This window comes from Carcharodon carcharias, chromosome 37 (assembly GCF_017639515.1).
Source record: "Carcharodon carcharias isolate sCarCar2 chromosome 37, sCarCar2.pri, whole genome shotgun sequence".
NCBI lineage: Eukaryota > Metazoa > Chordata > Chondrichthyes > Lamniformes > Lamnidae > Carcharodon > Carcharodon carcharias.
The window spans coordinates 6,870,318-6,890,256 of record NC_054503.1 but is presented as its reverse complement, the minus strand read 5'-3'; the positions used below and the strand labels follow the sequence as shown (position 1 = coordinate 6,890,256).

At 50.7% G+C, this 19,939-nt stretch overlaps 1 protein-coding gene across 3 annotated transcripts in view; it reads right to left on the bottom strand.

The window, feature by feature from the left end:
• The window catches only part of LOC121272977 (pecanex-like protein 3), a 67,308-nt gene that overhangs the window by 15,556 nt on the left and 31,813 nt on the right, over positions 1-19,939 (bottom strand). For all 3 annotated transcript variants that reach the window (XM_041179885.1, XM_041179888.1, XM_041179886.1), the window contains exons 19-27: positions 18,921-19,013; positions 16,176-16,326; positions 11,783-11,924; positions 10,624-10,801; positions 7,645-7,753; positions 5,450-5,579; positions 4,945-5,003; positions 3,774-3,989; positions 2,916-3,169 (exon numbers count right to left, since the gene is read on the bottom strand). In XM_041179885.1, the coding sequence (XP_041035819.1) occupies positions 2,916-3,169; positions 3,774-3,989; positions 4,945-5,003; positions 5,450-5,579; positions 7,645-7,753; positions 10,624-10,801; positions 11,783-11,924; positions 16,176-16,326; positions 18,921-19,013 (1,332 nt within the window). The remainder of the gene's footprint in view (positions 1-2,915; positions 3,170-3,773; positions 3,990-4,944; positions 5,004-5,449; positions 5,580-7,644; positions 7,754-10,623; positions 10,802-11,782; positions 11,925-16,175; positions 16,327-18,920; positions 19,014-19,939) is intronic.

The window sequence follows — 19,939 nt, the reverse complement described above, 5'->3', positions numbered from 1 at the left end:
CTTATATATCTTAGAAATAAAACGCAATGGATATAACACTGGTACTAAAAAGGGAATGGAAGGGGAGGGAGGGGTTGCTAAATCCACTGAGTGCTTAAGAGGCGTCTTTCATCTGAGAAATGTGCAAGATGTGCAAATGATTAAACAGAGGCCACAGTCTGAAGCCTCTGATCAGAAGTGCTTTCATTTCAATGCAGAACCCTTGGCAATGGAGGCATAGAGGAAGGGAGGCAGTTAGAGGGGGTGCGGGAGGGTGAAAGTGAAAGAAAGAGAGAGTTCCACTAGTTGAAAGGGGCGGTGCTTTCAGAGCTGGGCTGCCCAACCACATCATGCAGCTGGCATATGGGTGTCCTGTGGGTAATGCCTGCATTCATTGCCTGCCCCCTCCTTGGCCTTGAGGTGATGGTGGTGGGTCATCTTGTTGACCCCCTGTGTGGCGGGACTTTCTGATACCATCGAGTGTCTTCCTAGGGAGCGGTCACTTGGGTTTGTGGATAAGGATCAAGTGCATTGGTTGTGAGACTGGGTGTCACCTACAGGCCCAGATCAGGTAAGGAGCTACATTAAAAAGCAACAGTGAACCGGTTGGGATGTTTTATGTTAATCAGATAACTTCTCGATAAGTTAAACTAGCAGCAATTTCAGTTCCTGGTTTATTTTAGACAATGGTGGACGTTGGAGAGCCAGCAGCGTTGCTGTGGGACTTACTTTATTTGTTCATGGAATGCAGATATCACTGGCTGGGCCAGCATTTATTGTCCATCCCAAATTACCCTTGAGAAGGTGGGGGTGAGCTGCCTTCTTGAGCCGCTGCAGTCCATGTGGTGTAGGTACACCCACAGTGCTGTTAGGGAGGGAGGTCCAGGATTTTGACCCAGCGACAGTGAAGAAACAGCTATATCTTTCCAAGTCAGGGAGGTGAGTGACTTGGAGGGGAACTTCCAGATGGTGGTGTTCCCATGTGTCTGCTGCCCTTGTCCTTCTAGGTGGTAGCGGTTGTGGGTTTGGAAGGTGCTGTCGAAGGAGCCTTGGTGAATTCCTGCGGTGCATCTTGTACATGGTACACACACTGCTGCTACTGTGCATCGGTGGGGGAGGGAGTGAATGTTGTGGATGTGGAGCCAATCAAGCGGGACTGCTTTGTCCTGGATGGTGTTGAGCTTCTTGAGTGTTGTGGGAGCTGCACTCATCCAGGCAAATGGAGAGTATTCCATCGCACTCCTGACTTGTGCCTTGTAGATGGTGGACAGGCTTTGGGGAGTCAGGAGGTGAGCTACTTATCACAGGATTCACAGCCTTTGACCTGCTCTTGTAGTCACAGTATTTATATGGCTAGTCCAGTTCATTTTCTGGTCAATGGTAACCCTCAGGATGCTGATAGTGGGGGATTCAGTGATGGTAATGCTACTGAAAAACAAGGGGCAATGGTTAGATTCTCTCTTATTGGAGATGGTCATTGCCTGGCACTTGTGTGGCACGAATGTTACTTGCCACTTATCAGCCAAAGCCTGAATATTGTCCAGGTCTTGCTGCATTTGGACATGGGCTGCTTCAGTATCTGAGGAATTGCGAATGGTGAACATTGTGCAATCATCAGCGAACATCCCCATTTCTCACCTTATGATGGAGGGAAGGTCACTGATGAAGCAGCTGAAGATGGTTGGGCCTAGGACACTACCCTGAGGAACTCCTGCAGTGATGCCTTGGAACTGAGATGATTGACCTCCAACAACCACAACCATCTTCCTTTGTGCTAGGTATGACTCCAGCCAGCGGAGAGTTTTTCCCCTTATTCCCATTGACTTCAGCTTTGCTGGGGCTCCTTGATGCCACACTGGGTCAAATGCTGCCTTGATGTCAAGGGCAGTCACTCTCAGCTCGCCTATTCAGTTCAGCCCTTTTGACCATGTTTGGACTAAGGCTGTAATGAGGAGTTCAGTGGCCCTGGTGGGACCCAAACTCAGCATCAGTGAGCAGGTTAAGCGTCGCTTGATAGCACTGTCGACGACACCTTCCATCACTTTACTGGCGATGGAGAGTAGACTGATGGGGCAGTAGTTGGCCAGGTTGGATTTGTCCTGGTTTTACATGGGCAGGACATACCTGGGAAATTTTCCACATCGCCAGGTAGATGGAGTTTTAATCCGGTGGAGTGGGCACTCCTTCCCGAGGCCTCAGACTTCCCACTCCCTTCTCCTCAATCCCAACATTTGAAGCCAGGAATGTTACTTTGTGGGGGTGGGTGGGGGAGGCTGCAAACACAGTGGTTGAGGTGAATAGCACAGATGCATTTAAGGGGAAGCTAAATGAGTAGATTAGAGAATAGAAGGATATGTTGATGGGGTGAGATGAAGGAGGGGTGGGAGAAGGCTAATGTGGAGCATAAACGCCAGAATGGAGTGGTTGGGCCGAATGGCCTGGTTTTGAATTGTGAATTCTATGCATGTGTGTTCGAATCCCTCCATTGCCTCACCTCTCCCCATCTCCTAAACCTGCGACAGCCCTACAAGCCTCAGATCGCTGCCCTCTTCAACATCGGCCGCCATGCCATCAGTAGCCTGGGCTCAAATTCAGGAATTCCCTACCTAAACTTCTTCATCTCGCTCCTCCTCCAAGACACTCCTTAAAAAAAAAAGCCCCAAGCCTGACCAAGCTCGTGGTCACCTGTCCGATGCATCTCATTCTGTGGCTCAGTGTCTCATCTTGTTTGATTCAAACTCCTGTGAAGCACCTTAATATGTTAAAGGTGCTATATAAATGCAATTTGTTGTGACGCTGGTATCTCAGCACAGGTCTCGGGGCGGGCAGGGGTAGGGTCCAAATTCTGCGCTCCTTCCCTTGTCTAAAAGTTTGGAGGGGGCCCAGTTATGTACTGGAGGCAGGTGGGTCCCCTGTTAAACCCAGCGGCACGGTACCTTCACGTAGTAAGTGATGAGGATCTTGCGGAGGTCGAACACCTGCAGCATGGAGGCTGCGTTGTTGTCACTGATGCTGTAGCCTTCCAGGACGTACTTGGTGGCTGCGACCTCCCAGGCCAGCCAGCGCTGTCCGAAGGCGGCGTTGAAGGAGAGCATGTGGGGTAGGTGGCCGGGCTCACAACAGCAACAGCCCTCGTCTTCCTCCACCCCCTCCGTGATGGCCTCCACCTCCCGCTGCTGGCAGTAGGTGCCTGTCGGAGCAGAGGAGAGACACACAGTGTGAAACAAGGTGATCCGGTGAGGGGGCTGCAGGGGTGGCTGGAGCCCCAGGGAGCTCGCCTCAAATGCCTTCCGGTAAGTCTCAGCCCCGGGTGCGAACCTGACTTCCGCCCGCTGCCCCCTCGATCCCGGCGGAGACGGGAACATCCAGTTTTATATTCTTTCACCGGAGGTCAGCATTTGTTGCCCATCCCTGATTGTGCCCTTGAATGGCTTGCTTGGCCATTTCGGAGGGCGGTTAAGAGTCAACCACATCGCTGTGGGTCTGGAGTCACACAGTAGGCCAGACTGAGTAAGGACGGCAGACTTCCTGAGTGAACCAGATGGGCTTCTACGACAATCGATGATGGTTGTCATGGTCACCATCACTGAGGCCAGCTTTATAAATTCCAGATTTATGAATTGAATTTAAATTCCACCAGCTGCCGTGGTGGGATTTGAACTCACGTCCCCAGGGCACGAGCCTGGGCCTCTGGGTTACTAGTCCAGTGACGTTTCGACCGCGCCACCGTTTCACCCTTCCACCTGCCAGGAGAGGTTGGGACGGGCTAATCCGAATGGTCACTCGGTAGATACCTCGGAACTCCAGGCCTCGGAGCTGAAAGGTGACGATCCCATTGCCAATCTCAATCAGGTGAACCAAGGCGTTCAAGTAGTCCGAGGCCAGGATGAAGCAGTCGCCCATGGCGTGGCTACCCCAGCGGCCCAGGAGCAGGTCCCCACACAGGCTGTGCTGCAGCGAGCGGGTCAGGTGCTCGTAGAAAATGGAGTTGAGGTTGTTGTCGTCTGCTCCTGCAACACAAGCACCTGCAGTTAAAGAGCTTCTCTGCTTTCTCCCCTTCCCCCTCCGCCTGCAGGTAAAGAGCTTCTCCACTTTCTCCCCTTTCCCCCCCATCTCTCTCACTTCCTCCTCAGTGAGGTGCCCTTTGTAAACAGTGGGGTATTCGCTTAGGCCCACCCTCATGGAGCACGTGCTCTCTCTCTTCCTCGGGGGAAGGACATAGGTTCAGCAAAACCCAGGCAGCTGAAGTGCAGGGCTCAGTGAGACTCAGCCTTGCCCTCCCTGCCTGTTCATTTCAACAATTGTACGTTGAGGAAGAATGAACCTAAAGCTCACCTGCAACTTAAAATGGGTTTATTTTGAAGGCAGTGAAGTCACAGACACTCCCAGTCAGAGTGAACTGGTTTATATACTCTTACAATGATTTCCTAATCCTTCCACAACTGGGGAGGGCTCTGCTTAATTACCGACTTAAAGCACGTATTCGACCGCAGCACAATTTCAACATTAACAGCCCTCACAGACGTGTGGCTTCCCAATACAGGGCACAGGGAAGCCTCCTGCTGCTTAGACAGCACCCTAATCATCGGGCCACTAGCTTGCGTCTGAAAATTACAAACTTGCTAAATTGATAGGCAGGATAGGGCAAGGCCATCAAGACGACTAATCACACCTCCGACAGCCAGGTAGCTGGGCAAGTGGCAAAACTGGCGAGAAAGTCCAAGGGTAATAAGGGACCAAATAAAAATCTCAGGCAATCAAAACCCAGTTCAGGAGAACGGCAAGCGTCATCTAATCTAGGGCAAGCCAACTGAGGGCTGCGCAGGGTGCCCAAGTTGGCAGACGGAGATGGGAACACAATGAGTAGTCCCACCGAGCCTCCAGTAGGCAGGGGGAAATCAAAGCCACCACCCATAAATACCCCTCCCCACCACCCCGGCCATTGTCGAGTTTACCGAGTGGTACCTGGGTTCCTGTCCAGTTGCGTGGCCAGTCGAGTGTTGGAATGGTCGACTCGCTTGGTGCTGAATGGAAGGAGAGAGAGAGAGAGAGAGAGAAGTGAGTCAGTTCGTTGTCCTGTGGCTGTGGGTACAGAATGCGGACAGGACCAGCAGTAACGCCCGCCCTGCTTACAACCAAAGAACCCGGAGGATGTCAAGTAACCTCAAAGGTGAAACAGAAGCCGCTGTGCAGCTCAAGTACAGCTTAGCCAACAGTGCGAGGTCACCACACAGGGGAAACCTCATCTAGCTGTGGGTTTAACACCCCCCCACTGGGGGCCTCACCCCTTTAATCCTGATAACACAGCTGCTGACCGCGGGGCAGAATCAGCAGTATATCACCCCGTTTGCTCCCGATAACACAGCCCCCGTGCAGTATGGAATAAGGAGCGCACCGCTCCTACACTACTCTCCCCGAAACACAGGCAAACGTTTGGACAAAGGAAAGTTTAAGACTGTGAGCTCCTTACTTGTAATCTCGCTCCCAAAATTTCACCGGCCTGGCATAGGAGGTGATGAATACAGCGCTGCCGAGGAGTGGATTTAAAGGGGTGGAGACGAGGGCTGAGAGCACAGCCTGGACGAAAAGCATCGCAGAGTCTGCGAGATGTACCTGGTTAAGGAAGTTAAGACAATAGGACAGCCACCTAACATGTTAGCCACTTATCGGGTGCCGTTCTCAATGGGACATACAAGGCAAGTTGAAGTGAACCAACTAAAGGAGCTTGGGCTCAAACGCTACGTTGCTTCCAGGTATCTGATCTTAGTAGCTGACGAGAGAACAAGCTGGGCTCGGCCTAGTCATCTCCCACCCTGCCACCCATGCCTGAATAGTCAGTCCAACACTCCTTTTGCACAAGGAAAAGAGGTATCAAAGGGAAATAGGAACATAGGGAATGGAAGTAGGCCATTCGGCCCCTCGAGCCTGCTCCACCATTCAACTAGATCATGACTGATCTTCTACTTCAAAATCATTTTCCCCACACTATCCCCATATCCCTCGATATCTTTAATATGTGGAAACCTATCGCTCTCAGTCTTGAACATACTCACTGACTGAGCTTCTACAGCTCTCTGGGGTAGTGAATTCCAAAGGTTTGCCACCCTCTGAGTGAAGAAATTCCTCTTCATCCCAGTCCCAAATGGCCTTATTCTGAGACTGGGTCTTGACCCTCCCCAGTCAGGGGAAACATCCTTCCCGCATCTACCCTGTGGAGCCCTGTAGAAGTTTTGTATGCTTGAATGAGATCACCTCCCATTCTTCGAAACTCCAGAGAACACAGGACCAGTCTCTTCAATCGCTCCTAGACTCGTAGACGTCTACATCACAGGAGGAGGCCATTCAGCCCATCATGTCTGTGCTGGTCAACAAAGATCTGACTACACTAATCCCATTTCCAGCGCTTGGTCCATAGCCCTGGAGGCTATGGCAACACAACTCCTCATAGACACCTATGGAGATGCACTCGAGGCAAGGTTCAGAGCCTCCGCATTTAAAAAGCAACTGAGGCATTGGTTCCTTAAGTGCAACCTGCGTGAATTTTGTCAGGCAGGCAAGTCCGAGGAGGGGTTAAAATGAAGAACCCGCCTCGCTCCAACGTGTAATCATAGCCACCACCGACATGGACACAGGGCAATTTCAGACCCCTGAGCTCTGCCTCTGTAGCATTTATAAACGGGGTGGTTACTGAGAATACACTGGCCTCAGAATGATACAGCACAGGAAGTGGCCATTTGGCCTATCGTGCCTATGCCAGCTCTTTGAAAGAGATATCCAATTGGCTCTACTGTTCCTAACCAACAGCCCTGCAAATTTGCCCCAAATGGGTATCCATCCAATTGCCTTTTGAAAGTTACTATTAAATCTGCTTTCACTGCCTGTTAAGACGGTGCATTCCTGAACGCAACACTCTGCGCAAAAGAATAAATTCAAAACTCTGTCCTCTGCGTTTTGCTTTACTAACATTCTTAACTCTGTTTCCTGTGGTTGCCGACCCTCTTGCCAATGGAAACAGTTTCTCCTCGCTTACTCTATCAAAACCCTGCCTGATTCCAAACAGCTCGATCAACCTGCTCTCCTCCCAGGTGAACAATCCCAGTCTCTCGACATTAACTGAGGTCCCTCATCCCTGGCACCCTTCTGGTGAATCCCCTCCACACCCTGTCCCCCTGCTGCATTGGCATCCTTCCGAAATTGTGGCGCCCAGAATTTGACCCAACAGACGAGCTGGGGCCTAGGCTAGGCAGGGTTTTATCAAGGCCCAACAACACTTCCTTGCTTTGAGTATTCTCATGCATCTGTTTATAAATCCTGGGTTCCCACGTGGCCTTTTTATTTATTTATTTATTTATTTTTAAATTCAGGCATCGCAATTTGTCCTGCCACTTTCAGATTTGCGTCTTTTCAGGCCCCAGGTCTCGGTTAACTGCACCCTGGTTAAAATGGACCATTTAGTTTATATTGCTTCTTCTCACTCACGTGCCCAAAATGCAATGCCTCACGCTTCTCTTCATTTCACCGTCTCTCTCTCCGTCCTCCTGACGTCTGCTCCCACCCACCCACCACCCCCCACCCCCCCCACAGCCCCTCAGCTTGTCACAGATGGGATACCTTATCAAAACGCGTTTCGACTATGTACCGATGATGGCAACAAGCAAAGGATACGAGGGACAGCGAACGGCTGGGCGAAGGCGTGGAATGCAGAACCCCACGTGATCTGCCAAGGGGCAATGTACGTCAGCACAAAACGTAGCTTGTACAGCAAGTCCCAGAGCTGGAAGCAAGGAAGAAAGAATCCGTGTTAAACCTCTCAACATGCCGTGCAAAGCTGGTTAGATTCATTTTTTGTTAACAGCTTTGTCAAATGGACTTGTGTGGAATGTTCTCGAAGGGGGCGGCATCACACACATACCCAGAGCAGATACACAATGGGTTAGATACAGAGTAAAGCTCTGTCTGCACTGTCCCCATCAATCACTCCCAGGACAGGTACAGCACGGGGTTAGATACAGAGTAAAGCTCCCTCTACACTGTCCCCATCAAACACTCCCAGGACAGGTACAGCACAGGGTTAGATACATAGTAAAGCTCCCTCTACACTGTCCCCATCAAACACTCCCAGGACAGGTACAGCACGGGGTTAGATACAGAGTAAAGTTCCCTCGACACTGTCCCCATCAAACACTCCCAGGACAGGTACAGCACGGGGTTAGATACAGAGTAAAGCTCCCTCTACACTGTCCCCATCAAACACTCCCAGGACAGGTACAGCACGGGGTTAGATACAGAGTAAAGCTCCCTGTACAATGTCCCCATCAAACACTCCCAGGACAGGTACAGCACGGGGTTAGATACAGAGTAAAGCTCCCTGTACAATGTCCCCATCAAACACTCCCAGGACAGGTACAGCACGGGGTTAGATACAGAGTAAAGCTCCCTCTACACTGTCCCCATCAAACACTCCCAGGACAGGTACAGCACGGGGTTAGATACAGAGTAAAGCTCCCTCTACACTCTCCCCATCAAACACTCCCAGAACAGGAACAGCACGGGGTTAGAGACAGAGTAAAGCTCCCTCTATACTGTCTATCAAAAACTCCTGGGGCAGGTACTGCACGTGTGATAAGGCATTATCATACAATTCCTTCCTTCCCCACAATGCCACATTAAATAACACACAAAGGGGCCCCATATTCATGAACCTCATTAAATGGAACACCAAGGGACTGGCATATTAGTTCTCCAACAGCTCTTTGATTTCTGTTTACACTATAGTTTGGGAATGGAAGCAGGAGTAATATCTTCTGAACGCCTTGATTACATCTCCCCCTTAACCTTCTCTGCTCTAAGGAGAACAATCCCAGCTTCTCCAGTCTTTCCACTTTAACTGAAGTCCCTCATCCCTGGTGCCATTCTAGTCAAAACCCTCCATGCCCTCTCCAAGGCCTTGACATCCTTCCTAAGTTGTGGTGCCCAGAATTGGGGGGGGTTGTAGTGTAGTGGTTATGTCACTGCGTTAGTAACCCAGAGGCTCAGGCTAATGTTCTGGGGACATGGGTGGAATTTAAATTCAATTAATAAAATCTGAAATTGAAAGCCAGTCTCAGTGACAGTTATCATGAAACTATCGTCGATTGTTGTAAAAACCCATCTGGGTCACTAATGTCCCTTTAGGGAAGGGAATCTGCCATCATTACCTACATGTGACTCCAGAGCCACAGCCATGTGATTGACTCTTAACTGCCCTCTGAAATGGTCTAGCAAAGCCACTCAGCTCAAGGGCAATTAGGGATGGGCAACAAATGCTGACCTTGCCAGTGGCGCCCACATCCCAAAGGAATAAAATTGCAGCCTTATGATTTATAAAGGTTTTGCCCTCTGTGTCACTATTTACAAAGCCAAACATCCCACATGCCTACTTTAACAGCCTTCCCAACTTGCCCTGCCATCTTCAATGATTCTCTCTGCTCCTGTGCCCTCTTCAAACATTGTACCATCTAGTCTATATGGCTCCTCTTCATTCTTCGTCCCAAAATGAATGATTTTGCCCTTTTCGGTAGTCAAATGCCCTTGCCTGCCCATTTTATCCCCCTATCCATGTCCTCCTGAAGACTGTTACTACCCTCCTCACTGTTTATTAAGTCCCCAGTTGCGGGTTGACTGCAAGCTTTGAAATTATGTCCTGTAAACCCTGGGTCCAGGTCATTAATGTGCATCAGAAAGGGCAGTCGTCCCCATCAAGCCTGCAAACCAACCGTTCACCACGACTCTCTTTCTCTCTCTGTCCCTTAGCTAATGTTGTACTCACCCAGTCACTGCCCTTTAATCCCACAGGTTTAAGATTGCTCAGCTCACTGTGCAAAGGATCACCGAAGAGAGACACACACCAAGAGGCTATTGTGTCCTTCGAAGAGCAATCCGGTTCACCCCACTCTCTTGGTCTTCCCCCAAGATCCCAGCAATGTTTAACAACCCCTTCCTGTCCTTTCCCTGGCGTCATCCCAGTGAAAGAGACAGGGGATTTTAATTTTCACGGGAAAAGGAATTGTCTGAGATATGTGTTTGTTTGTTTGTGTGTGTGTGTGTGTGTGTGTGTGTGTGTGTGTGTGTGTGTGTGTGTGTGTGTGTGTGTGTGTGTATATATATGTGTGTGTATGTGTGTCTATATATATGTGTGTAGATATGTGTGTGTGTGTGTGTGTGTGTGTATGTGTGTATATATATGTGTGTAGATGTGTGTGTGTATGTGTGTGTGTGTGTGTGCGTGTATATGTGTGTATATGTTTGTGTGTATATATATATATATGTGTATGTGTATGTGCATGTGTATGTGTATATGTGTGTATGTGTACGCGTGTGTGTGTACGCGTGTGTGTGTACGCGTGTGTGTGTACGCGTGTGTGTGTACGCGTGTGTGTGTACGCGTGTGTGTGTACGCGTGTGTGTGTACGCGTGTGTGTGTGTGTATGCGTGTGTGTGTACGCGCGTGTGTGTGTCTGTGTATATGTATGTGCATGTGTGCCTGTGTATATGTACGTGTGTGTATATATATGTGTGTGTATATATATGTGTGAGTGTATATATATATGTGTGTGTGTGTGTGTGTGTGCGCGCGCGCATGTTTTTTTTTTAATATATACTTGCCTTGCTGCAGATGATGGACATGAAGTAATAGTCAAGCAGGAAGGTCTCGGAGAAGTGACTATAGTCGAAGCGGAAGAAGAGGACGGTGAAGCTGAGGGTCACATACTGATGGCAGGGGCAACAGAAAGAGGAACGCAGGAGCTTCAGGCCGGCCACTGTCATAAACAGTGGGTCACTGCTGCAAAAGAAAGAACAAAAGGGAAGGAGGTCAAGCGAGGCATTTGAAACCGAGCCTGGCAATCGAGGCGAGAAGAGGGCCCCACCCTCAAAGTGTCAGAGTGCTACTTTGGCAGGTCCGTGCAGCACTGCGTGAGTGCAGCATTGCCCCACATGACAGTCACTGCACGTCAAGGATAGAATTCCCATTCCAGTTGTGTCTTTCCTGACCTTGGGATGTCCCAAACTGCTTTGCAGCCAGTAAAGCGTAGACGCGGCTGCAGTGTAGCAAACATGGCAGCTAATTTATGCACAGCAAGATCCCGCAAGCAACACGGTAATCACCAGCTTAACCTGTTTTTTTCTCCTCTCCCAGTTATGTTGTTTGAGGGATGAGTGCTGGCCCAGGGCACTGTGTGTGTGGGGGGGTGAGGGGGGGAGAACTCCCCTGCTGCTTTCCCACTGGTAGCCGTTGGATCTTTTAAAACCACCTGGAAAAAGTGGGTGGAGGTCTCGGATTAACATCTTATTCATCCAGACGGCTGCAGCTCCAACAGGGCAGCTCTCCTCCCTCCCTCGGTACTGGCGCTGGGAGGGTCAGCCCGGGGTTGTGCACCCAAGTCTGGAGCGGGACTCGGTCCCATGGCCTCCCAACACGAGGCAACAGAACAGGGCACCACCTCAATGAGGCATGCTCGGCCCCTTTCACAGGCCTCGAGCCTGGCGACCGGGGGGGGGCACAGGGCGTGAAATGTTGGAAATGGTGCACCGAGCGGGCCGTGACCCCAACGTAGGTGGGGTGGGTGGGTGGGTGGGGTAGGCACTGACCCATGTGTCAGTCGCGGCACACTAAGGAGTAACCCGCTTAGGAACGCTCAACCCCTCTCATCGTCATTCACCACCCAGGTTTCCTGGACTCTCTCCCCACCTCCCAACCCACATTATTAACTGGGCCGGCAGGTGCCACCCGACTTGCCCCCCCACCCCCAGCTCCGATACTCACTATTTGCCCAGCTTGTGGCGGCTGCTGACGGCACTGGCGTCTGTGGTGAGGGCACTGAGGATGACAGCCGGGTAGATGAAGTACTTCTCCATGCACTGCAGCCAGGCGTAGACTTTCTCAAACCACATCAGCTGGGCTGCATCTGAGGGAGAAGGGTCGGGGAATGGAGGGGGCCAAGAACAGCAGCAAAGTCACCCGGAATTCACACGCCCGCCCCAACACAGTCACGGCGCAAGGTGAAATTCATTCCGACACCCGTCCAGAGGCTGTAAACTCTGGCAACCTGCATCCATCCCAGCACACTCCCTTCCTTGTTGGGTTTATGTGGGATATCTTCATATCTCCTGGTGGAGTGCTGAGGGAGTGCAGCACTGCCCTCTTAAAGGTGGTTGGAACAACAACTTGTAATTATATCGTGCCTTTCACGTACGATAGGTGCTCCCCGTGAATGTTAGGGGGAGACATTAGGGACAAGTGACCAAAAGCTCAGCCAGAAAGGTTGGGTTTTAAGGAGTGTCTTAAAGGAGGAGAGAAGATTTAGGCAGGGAATCCCAGAACCAAGGGCCCCAAAGCAGCTGAAGGCACGGCCGCCAATGGCGGAACACTGGGGATCAGAGATGCTCCAGGGGCCGGAGTTGCAGGGAGGCCGAGATCTAGGAGGGGGTTGCAGGAGCTAACAGAGACAGGATTGGGCGGGGTGGGGTTGGAAAGCAGGTATGCCGATGTTAAAATTGAGGTGTTGCCAAACTGGGAGTCAATGTAGGCCAGCGAACACAAGGTGATGGGGGCCGGTGTTCAATAAATTCAAGTTTTATGGAGGCATTAAACATTGGCCAATCAGGTGGATGCTGAAGATTTTACATATACTATATAGAATCACATGAATTAGGGGGTCCACCATTTAATAAGATCATGGCTGATCTGTTTATGGCCTCAACTCCACATTCTGCATACCCCCGGTAACCTTTGACTCCCTTGTTAGTCAAGAATCTATCTACTTCTGCCTTAAAAATATTCTATGACCCAGCCTCCACTCCTCTCTGGGGAAGAGAATTCCACAGACTAACCACCCTCCGAGGGGGAAAAAAAATTTCCTTCTCATTCTTAAATAGGAGACACCTTATTTCCAAAGTGTGCCCCCTGGTTCTAGTCTCTCTCACAAGTGGAAACATCCTCTCAGCATCCACCCTGTCAAGAAGCTCAGGATCTTATGTTTCAATAAGATCAAATAAAATTCACCAACAGAAGAGGGGAAAATATCTGTATCTAACCCTGTGCTGTACCTGTCCTGGGAGTGTTTGATGGGGACAGTGTAGAGGGAGCTTTACTCTGTATCTAACCCTGTGCTGTACCTGTCCTGGGAGTGTTTGATGGTGAAAGGTAGTGTCACTTTCCCCTGCATGTTAAGTACTGGTAATGACAATGACAACTTTTCATTGAACTGCTGTATGCAGCCAGGGAGACAAGCAGTGCGGACATTTGGGTTAAATTCCCTCCTCCTCCACAAGTCTCTGGGCCACAGGACAGGAAGGTAAGCCACAACCCACTCTCTCCTCCCTACCCCAGTGCACTCGAAGGGGGAAGTTGAAATGAGCTCTCCACTCCCCTGAAATAGCAGCAGCCAAGAACAGGAACAAGGTGGCAGCAGCAGGAACTGTGCAGAAACCTAGTGTTAAGCAACTCACGGCAACTTGAATCAACTTCCCCCTTCGAGGATGAGGAACTTCAAAAAAAAAGCAGCCCAACAATCAATTGGGTGATAAATGAAACCAAAAAGAATTCTTGGGAAAACCAGAATAGATACAGCCTAGCTGCTGACAGAGGGAGCCACAATCAGTCCCAAGAGAGAGATCACTTCCACTGGGAGGGGGAGAGGGGCAAATGTGGTATTTCTATCGCACAGCTGCCACAGGCAGAAGGGGCTGAATGGTCTCGCTCTGCACCGTATCATTCGATATACCAACCAGGCGCCTGGTTGATTATGGATCTGGAGCAGCGACCCAGAGCCTCGAAGTTCACGTCCTGCCCCGGTTTGTGGCAACTGGATTCAATCAATCCTTCATCAGGAATCTGCCACAAGTTATGATCCAGAACAGGGGGTCCCCCAGCCCTCCAGTCCCAGACTCTCGTTGGCTGAAGTGTCTGAATGAGCGTGGTACTTAGCAGTTACCTCCTACTTACAACATAGAAACAGGCCATTCAGCCAGTGTTTCTGCTCCATACGAGCCTCCTCTCCCCCACCCCTCGCCATTTCACTCCAGCACCATATCCTTTCTCCCTCGTGTGTTTATCCAGCTTCCCCCCCCGACCCACCTATATGTATCTACACTACTCGCCTCGACCACTCCCCGTGGGAGCGAGTTCCACATTCTCCCCACTCTCTGGGTAAAGACGTTTCTCCTGAATTCCCGATTAGATTTATTAGTGACTCCCTTATATTGATGGCCTTTTGTTCTGGCCTCGCATGCACTTCTCTAGGTGCTTAGGAATATAGGACTCAGGAGGAGGAGGCCATTCGGCCCCATGAGCCTGCTCTGCCATTCGATAAGATCATGGTTGATCTGGTGTGGTCTCAGTAACCCATAACCCTGGACTCCCTTGTCGATCAAAAACCTATCGAACTCAGCCTTGAATATATTCACTGACCCAGCCTCCACTGCTCTCTGGGGAAGAGAATTCCACTGACTAAATGACCCTCAGAAAAACATTCTCGTCATCTCAGTCTTAAAAGGAAGACCTCCTATTCTTAAACTGTGTCCCCTGGTTCTAGTTCACCCACAAGTGGAAACAACCTCCTGGTATCTATTCTATCAAATCACCTCTGGATCTTATGTTTCAATAACATCAATTCTCATTCTTCTAAGCTCCAATGGGTGTAGGCCCAACCTCTTCAACCTTTCTTCATAAGAGAAGCCCCTCGTCCCAGGAACGAGTCAAGTGAACTTTCTCTGAACTGCCTCTAACACAATTATATCTTTTTTCCAATAAGGAGATCAAAACTGTACACAGTGTTTGGATGTGCACTGGCGATGCCATGGCCTACAAGGCTATGGGGGTAGTGCTGGAAAATGGGATTAGAATAGTTAGGTACTTGTTTAACCAGCGCAGACTCGATGGGCCGAAGGGCCTTTTCTCTATGCTGTGGGCCTCTATGACTCTATGTGGTCTCACCAAGGCCCTGTACAGCTGCAGTAAAACTTTCCTGTTTTATATTACATTCCCCTTATATAACTTTCCATTTGCCTACCTAATCACTTGCTGCAGATGGATACTAACTTGTGCAGTTGTAAAGCAATTGCCAGAAGGTTTGCGAAGAAAATGTGTGGGACCGATGTTATCGGGAGGTGAAGACAAACTCAGCAGAGTGCAGCAGCTGACACTCCTCACCGACAGCTGGGAGCGTGTGCTCCAGGTAGTCCACTGCCCCCACAGACTAGTCAAGCCGCAGTCTGATCGAGAAAGTTTCTAAAACAACGGCCAGCAGCGGACCTCGATTACCATCCTTGGGAACGTACTACCCCAACGGCAGGATAGACACACTGGACACTAAGAGTCAGAGCAGGACTGGCTCTGGGAGTCCTCAACATCCAGCCCAGATCCTTCGTGGTCTCATGACTTCAGGTCAATCAAACCTCCACTTCAAACCCACCACTCCTACCCCAGCTATCAATCAATAAACCAGCACCCCTCTGTGTTTAAATGCAGAGGCTGGGAATTCTGTGGAGAGTAACTCAGCTCCGACTCCCCAAAGTTTGTCCACCATCTACAATGCACAAGTCAGGAAAACCATCCGTTTGCCTGGATGAGTGCAGCTCCCACAACACTCAAAAAGCTCGACACTATCCAGGACAAAGCAGCACGCTTGATTGGCACCCCATCCATCACCTTCAACATTCACTCCCTCCACCACCGATACACAGTAGCAGCAGTGTGTGTACCATCTACAAGATGCACTGCAGCAACTCACCAAGGCTCCTCTGACAGCACTTTCCAAACCCACAACCATTATCATCTAGAAGGACAAGGGCAGCAGACACATGGGAACACCACCACCTGCAAGTTCCCCTCCAAGCCACTCACCATCCTGACTTGGAAATATATCGGCCGTTCCTTCACTGTCGCTGGGTCAAAATCCTGGAACTCCCGGCCTAACAGCACTGTGGGTGTACCTACACCACATGGACTGCAGCGGCTCAAGAGGGCGGCTCACCCCCACCTTCTCAAGGGGCAATTAGGGATGGGTAATAAATGCTGGGCCCAGCCAGCGACACCCACATCCCACGAACGAGAAAAAAAAAAACACACACACACACTTCTCCAGAGAAGCAGCCTCCAGTGCAGACCCGTGGCCTGCAGCGGTGCCACAGGTTTAGTCAACCGGGCCCAGACTCACCTCTGACCTCGAACTGGCTGTACTCTCGGGATTTCAGCATCGGGTGGGACAGACAGCACCACGGGAGCTGCTTGCGGAGCTGTGGGAGGAGGTAGTGCGTCAGGAAGCCAACCAGGCCAGCCAGCGCGTAGAGCACGTAACTCAGGACCGGCTGCACGAGAGAGTGGGAGATAAAGAGAGAGGACAGAGAAAGACCAGACCATGAGACAGGTGAGACAGCCGGACATTGACCCCCCCCCCCCGCCACTATGGGTTTAATTCTCACACTTACCAACGCGGAGCAGGCTCCAGCTGCTGGTACTCTGTGTCGGCAGGTACAGCAATATCGAGCTGCTTCGCCTCAACAGGGAACCAGTTCCGCAAACCCTCCCCCACCGCCGGAGAGTCGAGGGTTCGAGCCCTGCTCCTGAGCCCACAATCCAGTGAGGTGCTGACGGAGTGCAGCGATGTCGGAGGTGCCGTCGAACAGTTTACGCGTACGCTGAAGGCCCCTCGTGTGCGGTTGGAATGAGGGCAAGGCAGTTCTTTGCCCATTTTGGGGGGGGAGGGGGGGTTGCATTCCTCCCTTGCCCAACACCACAGAGCAGCCAGACAAAGAGCGAAAGCGGCTGGTCGACAGCGATCGGGAAGTTCGAAACTGCGTGACACACTGAGCTGGATACAGCCTGGGGCCCCATCTAGTGGCAACGAAATATTACTGCAAATCTGCAACCCAGCCAAGCCCCATCACCCCCACAGGATTGTGAATGTGCACTTTATAAATCCAGCCTGACTGGGGAGTTTGAAAGCGCTTTGTGCCCAATTAATTATTCAGAGCAGTTGTTCTGTAAACAAACCTGGCAGGCAAGCTGCACACAGCGAGTTCGCACAAAAACCAAAAGAGATGAGTGGCCTGTTACTGTTTCAGATAATGGCCGTTGAGGGATACATGTTGGCCTCAGGACCCTGGTGGGGGAGAACTCCGAACTGCTCTCCTTCCAATAGAGGCCATGACATTCTCTGGAGGGGCAAACGCCTCATCTGAAAGACACAGCTTCAGACAGTGTAGCCCCCACCCCCCACCTCGGTTCTGGCACTGGGAAAGTTCACTTGGATTGTGTGCTCACATCTCGGAAGTGGGATTTGATTCCATGACCATCTGACTCAAGAGGCGGGAGTGGCAACCCACAGAGCCGACAACTCGAATCGATGAGCTCAGTGACTCAACACAAGCTTTACAATTGCGCTTTTGAGGAACCCCACTGACCCTGTAAACTAGACCAGACCAGCCCAACAGTCTCTTCAATCAGCTTCATTTAACCAGTTCTCACCAATCACTGTCAGTGTATAACACTGAGGTGCAGTACTGGTGGGGATGGGTCTGTCACTGTATAACACTGGGGTACAGTACTGGTGGGGATGGGTCTGTCACTGTATAACACTGGGGTACAGTACTGGTGGGGATGGGTCTGTCACTGTATAACACTGGGGTACAGTACTGGTGGGGACAGGTCTGTCCCTGTATAACACTGGGGTACAGTACTGGTGGGGACAGGTCTGTCCCTGTATAACACTGGGGTACAGTACTGGTGGGGACAGGTCTGTCACTGTATAACACTGGGGTACAGTACTGGTGGGGACAGGTCTGTCCCTGTATAACACTGGGGTACAGTACTGGTGGGGACAGGTCTGTCCCTGTATAACACTGGGGTACAGTACTGGTGGGGACAGGTCTGTCACTGTATAACACTGGGGTACAGTACTGGTGGGGACAGGTCTGTCCCTGTATAACACTGGGGAACAGTACTGGTGGGGACAGGTCTGTCACTGTATAACACTGGGGTACAGTACTGGTGGGGACAGGTCTGTCACTGTATAGCACAAAGGAACAGTACTGGTGGGGACTGGTCTGTCACTGTATAACACTGGGGTACAGTACTGGTGGGGATGGGTCTGTCACTGTATAATACTGGGGTGCAGTACTGGTGGGGACTGGTCTGTCACTGTATAACACTGGGGTACAGTACTGGTGGGGATGGGTCTGTCACTGTATAATACTGGGGTGCAGTACTGGTGGGGACGGGTCTGTCACTGTATAATACTGGGGTGCAGTACTGGTGGGGACAGGTCTGTCACTGTAACACTGGGGTACAGTACTGGTGGGGACAGGTCTGTCACTGCATAACACTGGGGAGCAGTACTAGTGGGGACAGGTCTGTCACTGTATAACACTGGGGTACAGTACTGGTGGGGACAGGTTTGTCACTGTATAACACTGGGGTACAGTATTCGTGGTGACGTGTCTGTCACTGTATAACACTGGGGTACAGTACTGGTGGGGACAGGTCTGTCACTGTATAATACTGGGGTACAGTACTGGTGGGGACAGGTTTGTCACTGTATAACACTGGGGTACAGTATTAGTGGTGACGTGTCTGTCACTGTATAACACTGGGGTACAGTACTGGTGGGGACAGATCTGTCACTGTATAACACTGGGGTACAGTACTGGTGGGGTCGGGTCTGTCACTGTGTAACACTGGGGTACAGTACTGGTGGTGATTGGTCTGTCACTGTAACATTGGGGTACTAAACTGGTGGGGTTGGGTCTGTCACTGTGTAACACTGGGGTACAGTAACTGTGACAAAATGGAAATCTGTTTTGCTCGCTAACATGAGTCAGTTTCAGTGAGACACTTCACACATCAGTTGGCCGATCTCCACTCAGTGACCAAGATTAGAGGCGAGATCCAGAAGGACACTTACCTGAAGTGCAATGAAAACCGTGCTGGCACTGATTGCAAAGGTTATGATGGCGATCACTGGGCACATGACCAGGTCTGAGTGAAGGATCTCTCTCTGCAGATGGTGTGGGACGAAAAACAAAGCGAGAGGTAACCAAATGGAAACAGCACAAGTTTGGCGCAGGCTGCTTACTGCTGCATCAGCTGGAGGCTGTGTCAGGACATGAGTAACTACAGTCAGGTAATACTCACACATTCACACTGCTCGTGGAGCAAGTAACACGGAGGTGGTGGTGGGAGAGAAGGGGTTCGGGGCTGTGCAAGGGCGCAGGAGAGAACAGAACAAGGTTTGGAGGTGGGGGGGAAGCCACTTGTGCTGGGATTACAGCCTCACCCCAACCCCCACTAGTGTCCATTCCTCACGTGGATCCTACACAACAAATAAGAACATAAGAAATGGGGGCAGGAGTAGGCCATTCGGCCCCTCAGGCCTGCCTTGCCATTCAACATGTGATCTGCCCCAGGCCTCAACTCCTCTTTTGTGCCAGCTCCTCATAGCCCTCAACTCCCCGATATTTCAAAAATCTATCAATCGCCTCTTTAAATACTCTGTGATCTAGCCTCAGTGATCTAGCCTCCACAATTCTCTGGGGTAGAGAATTCCAGACATTCACTACCCTCAGAGAGGAAATCCCTTCACATCCCAGTTTTAAATGAGTGTCCCTATATTTTGTAACTACGTCCCCTAGTTCGAGATTCCACCACTCGTGGAGACATCTCCTCAACATCTAACCTGTCAAGCCCCCTCAGAATCTTATACGTTTCAATAAGATCATCCTTCATTCTTCTGAACCCTAATGAATAAAGGCCTAACCTGTTTAGCCGTTCTTGATAAGTCAACCTCTTCATCCCAGGAATCAGCCTAGTGAATCTCTTTTGAACTGCCTCCAAAGCAGGATATCCTTGCTGAAATATGGGGGCCATGGCAGAGCTATTCGACTCTGGGAAGCATCAGAGCCAAGCTCGGACTTGTCCTCACCT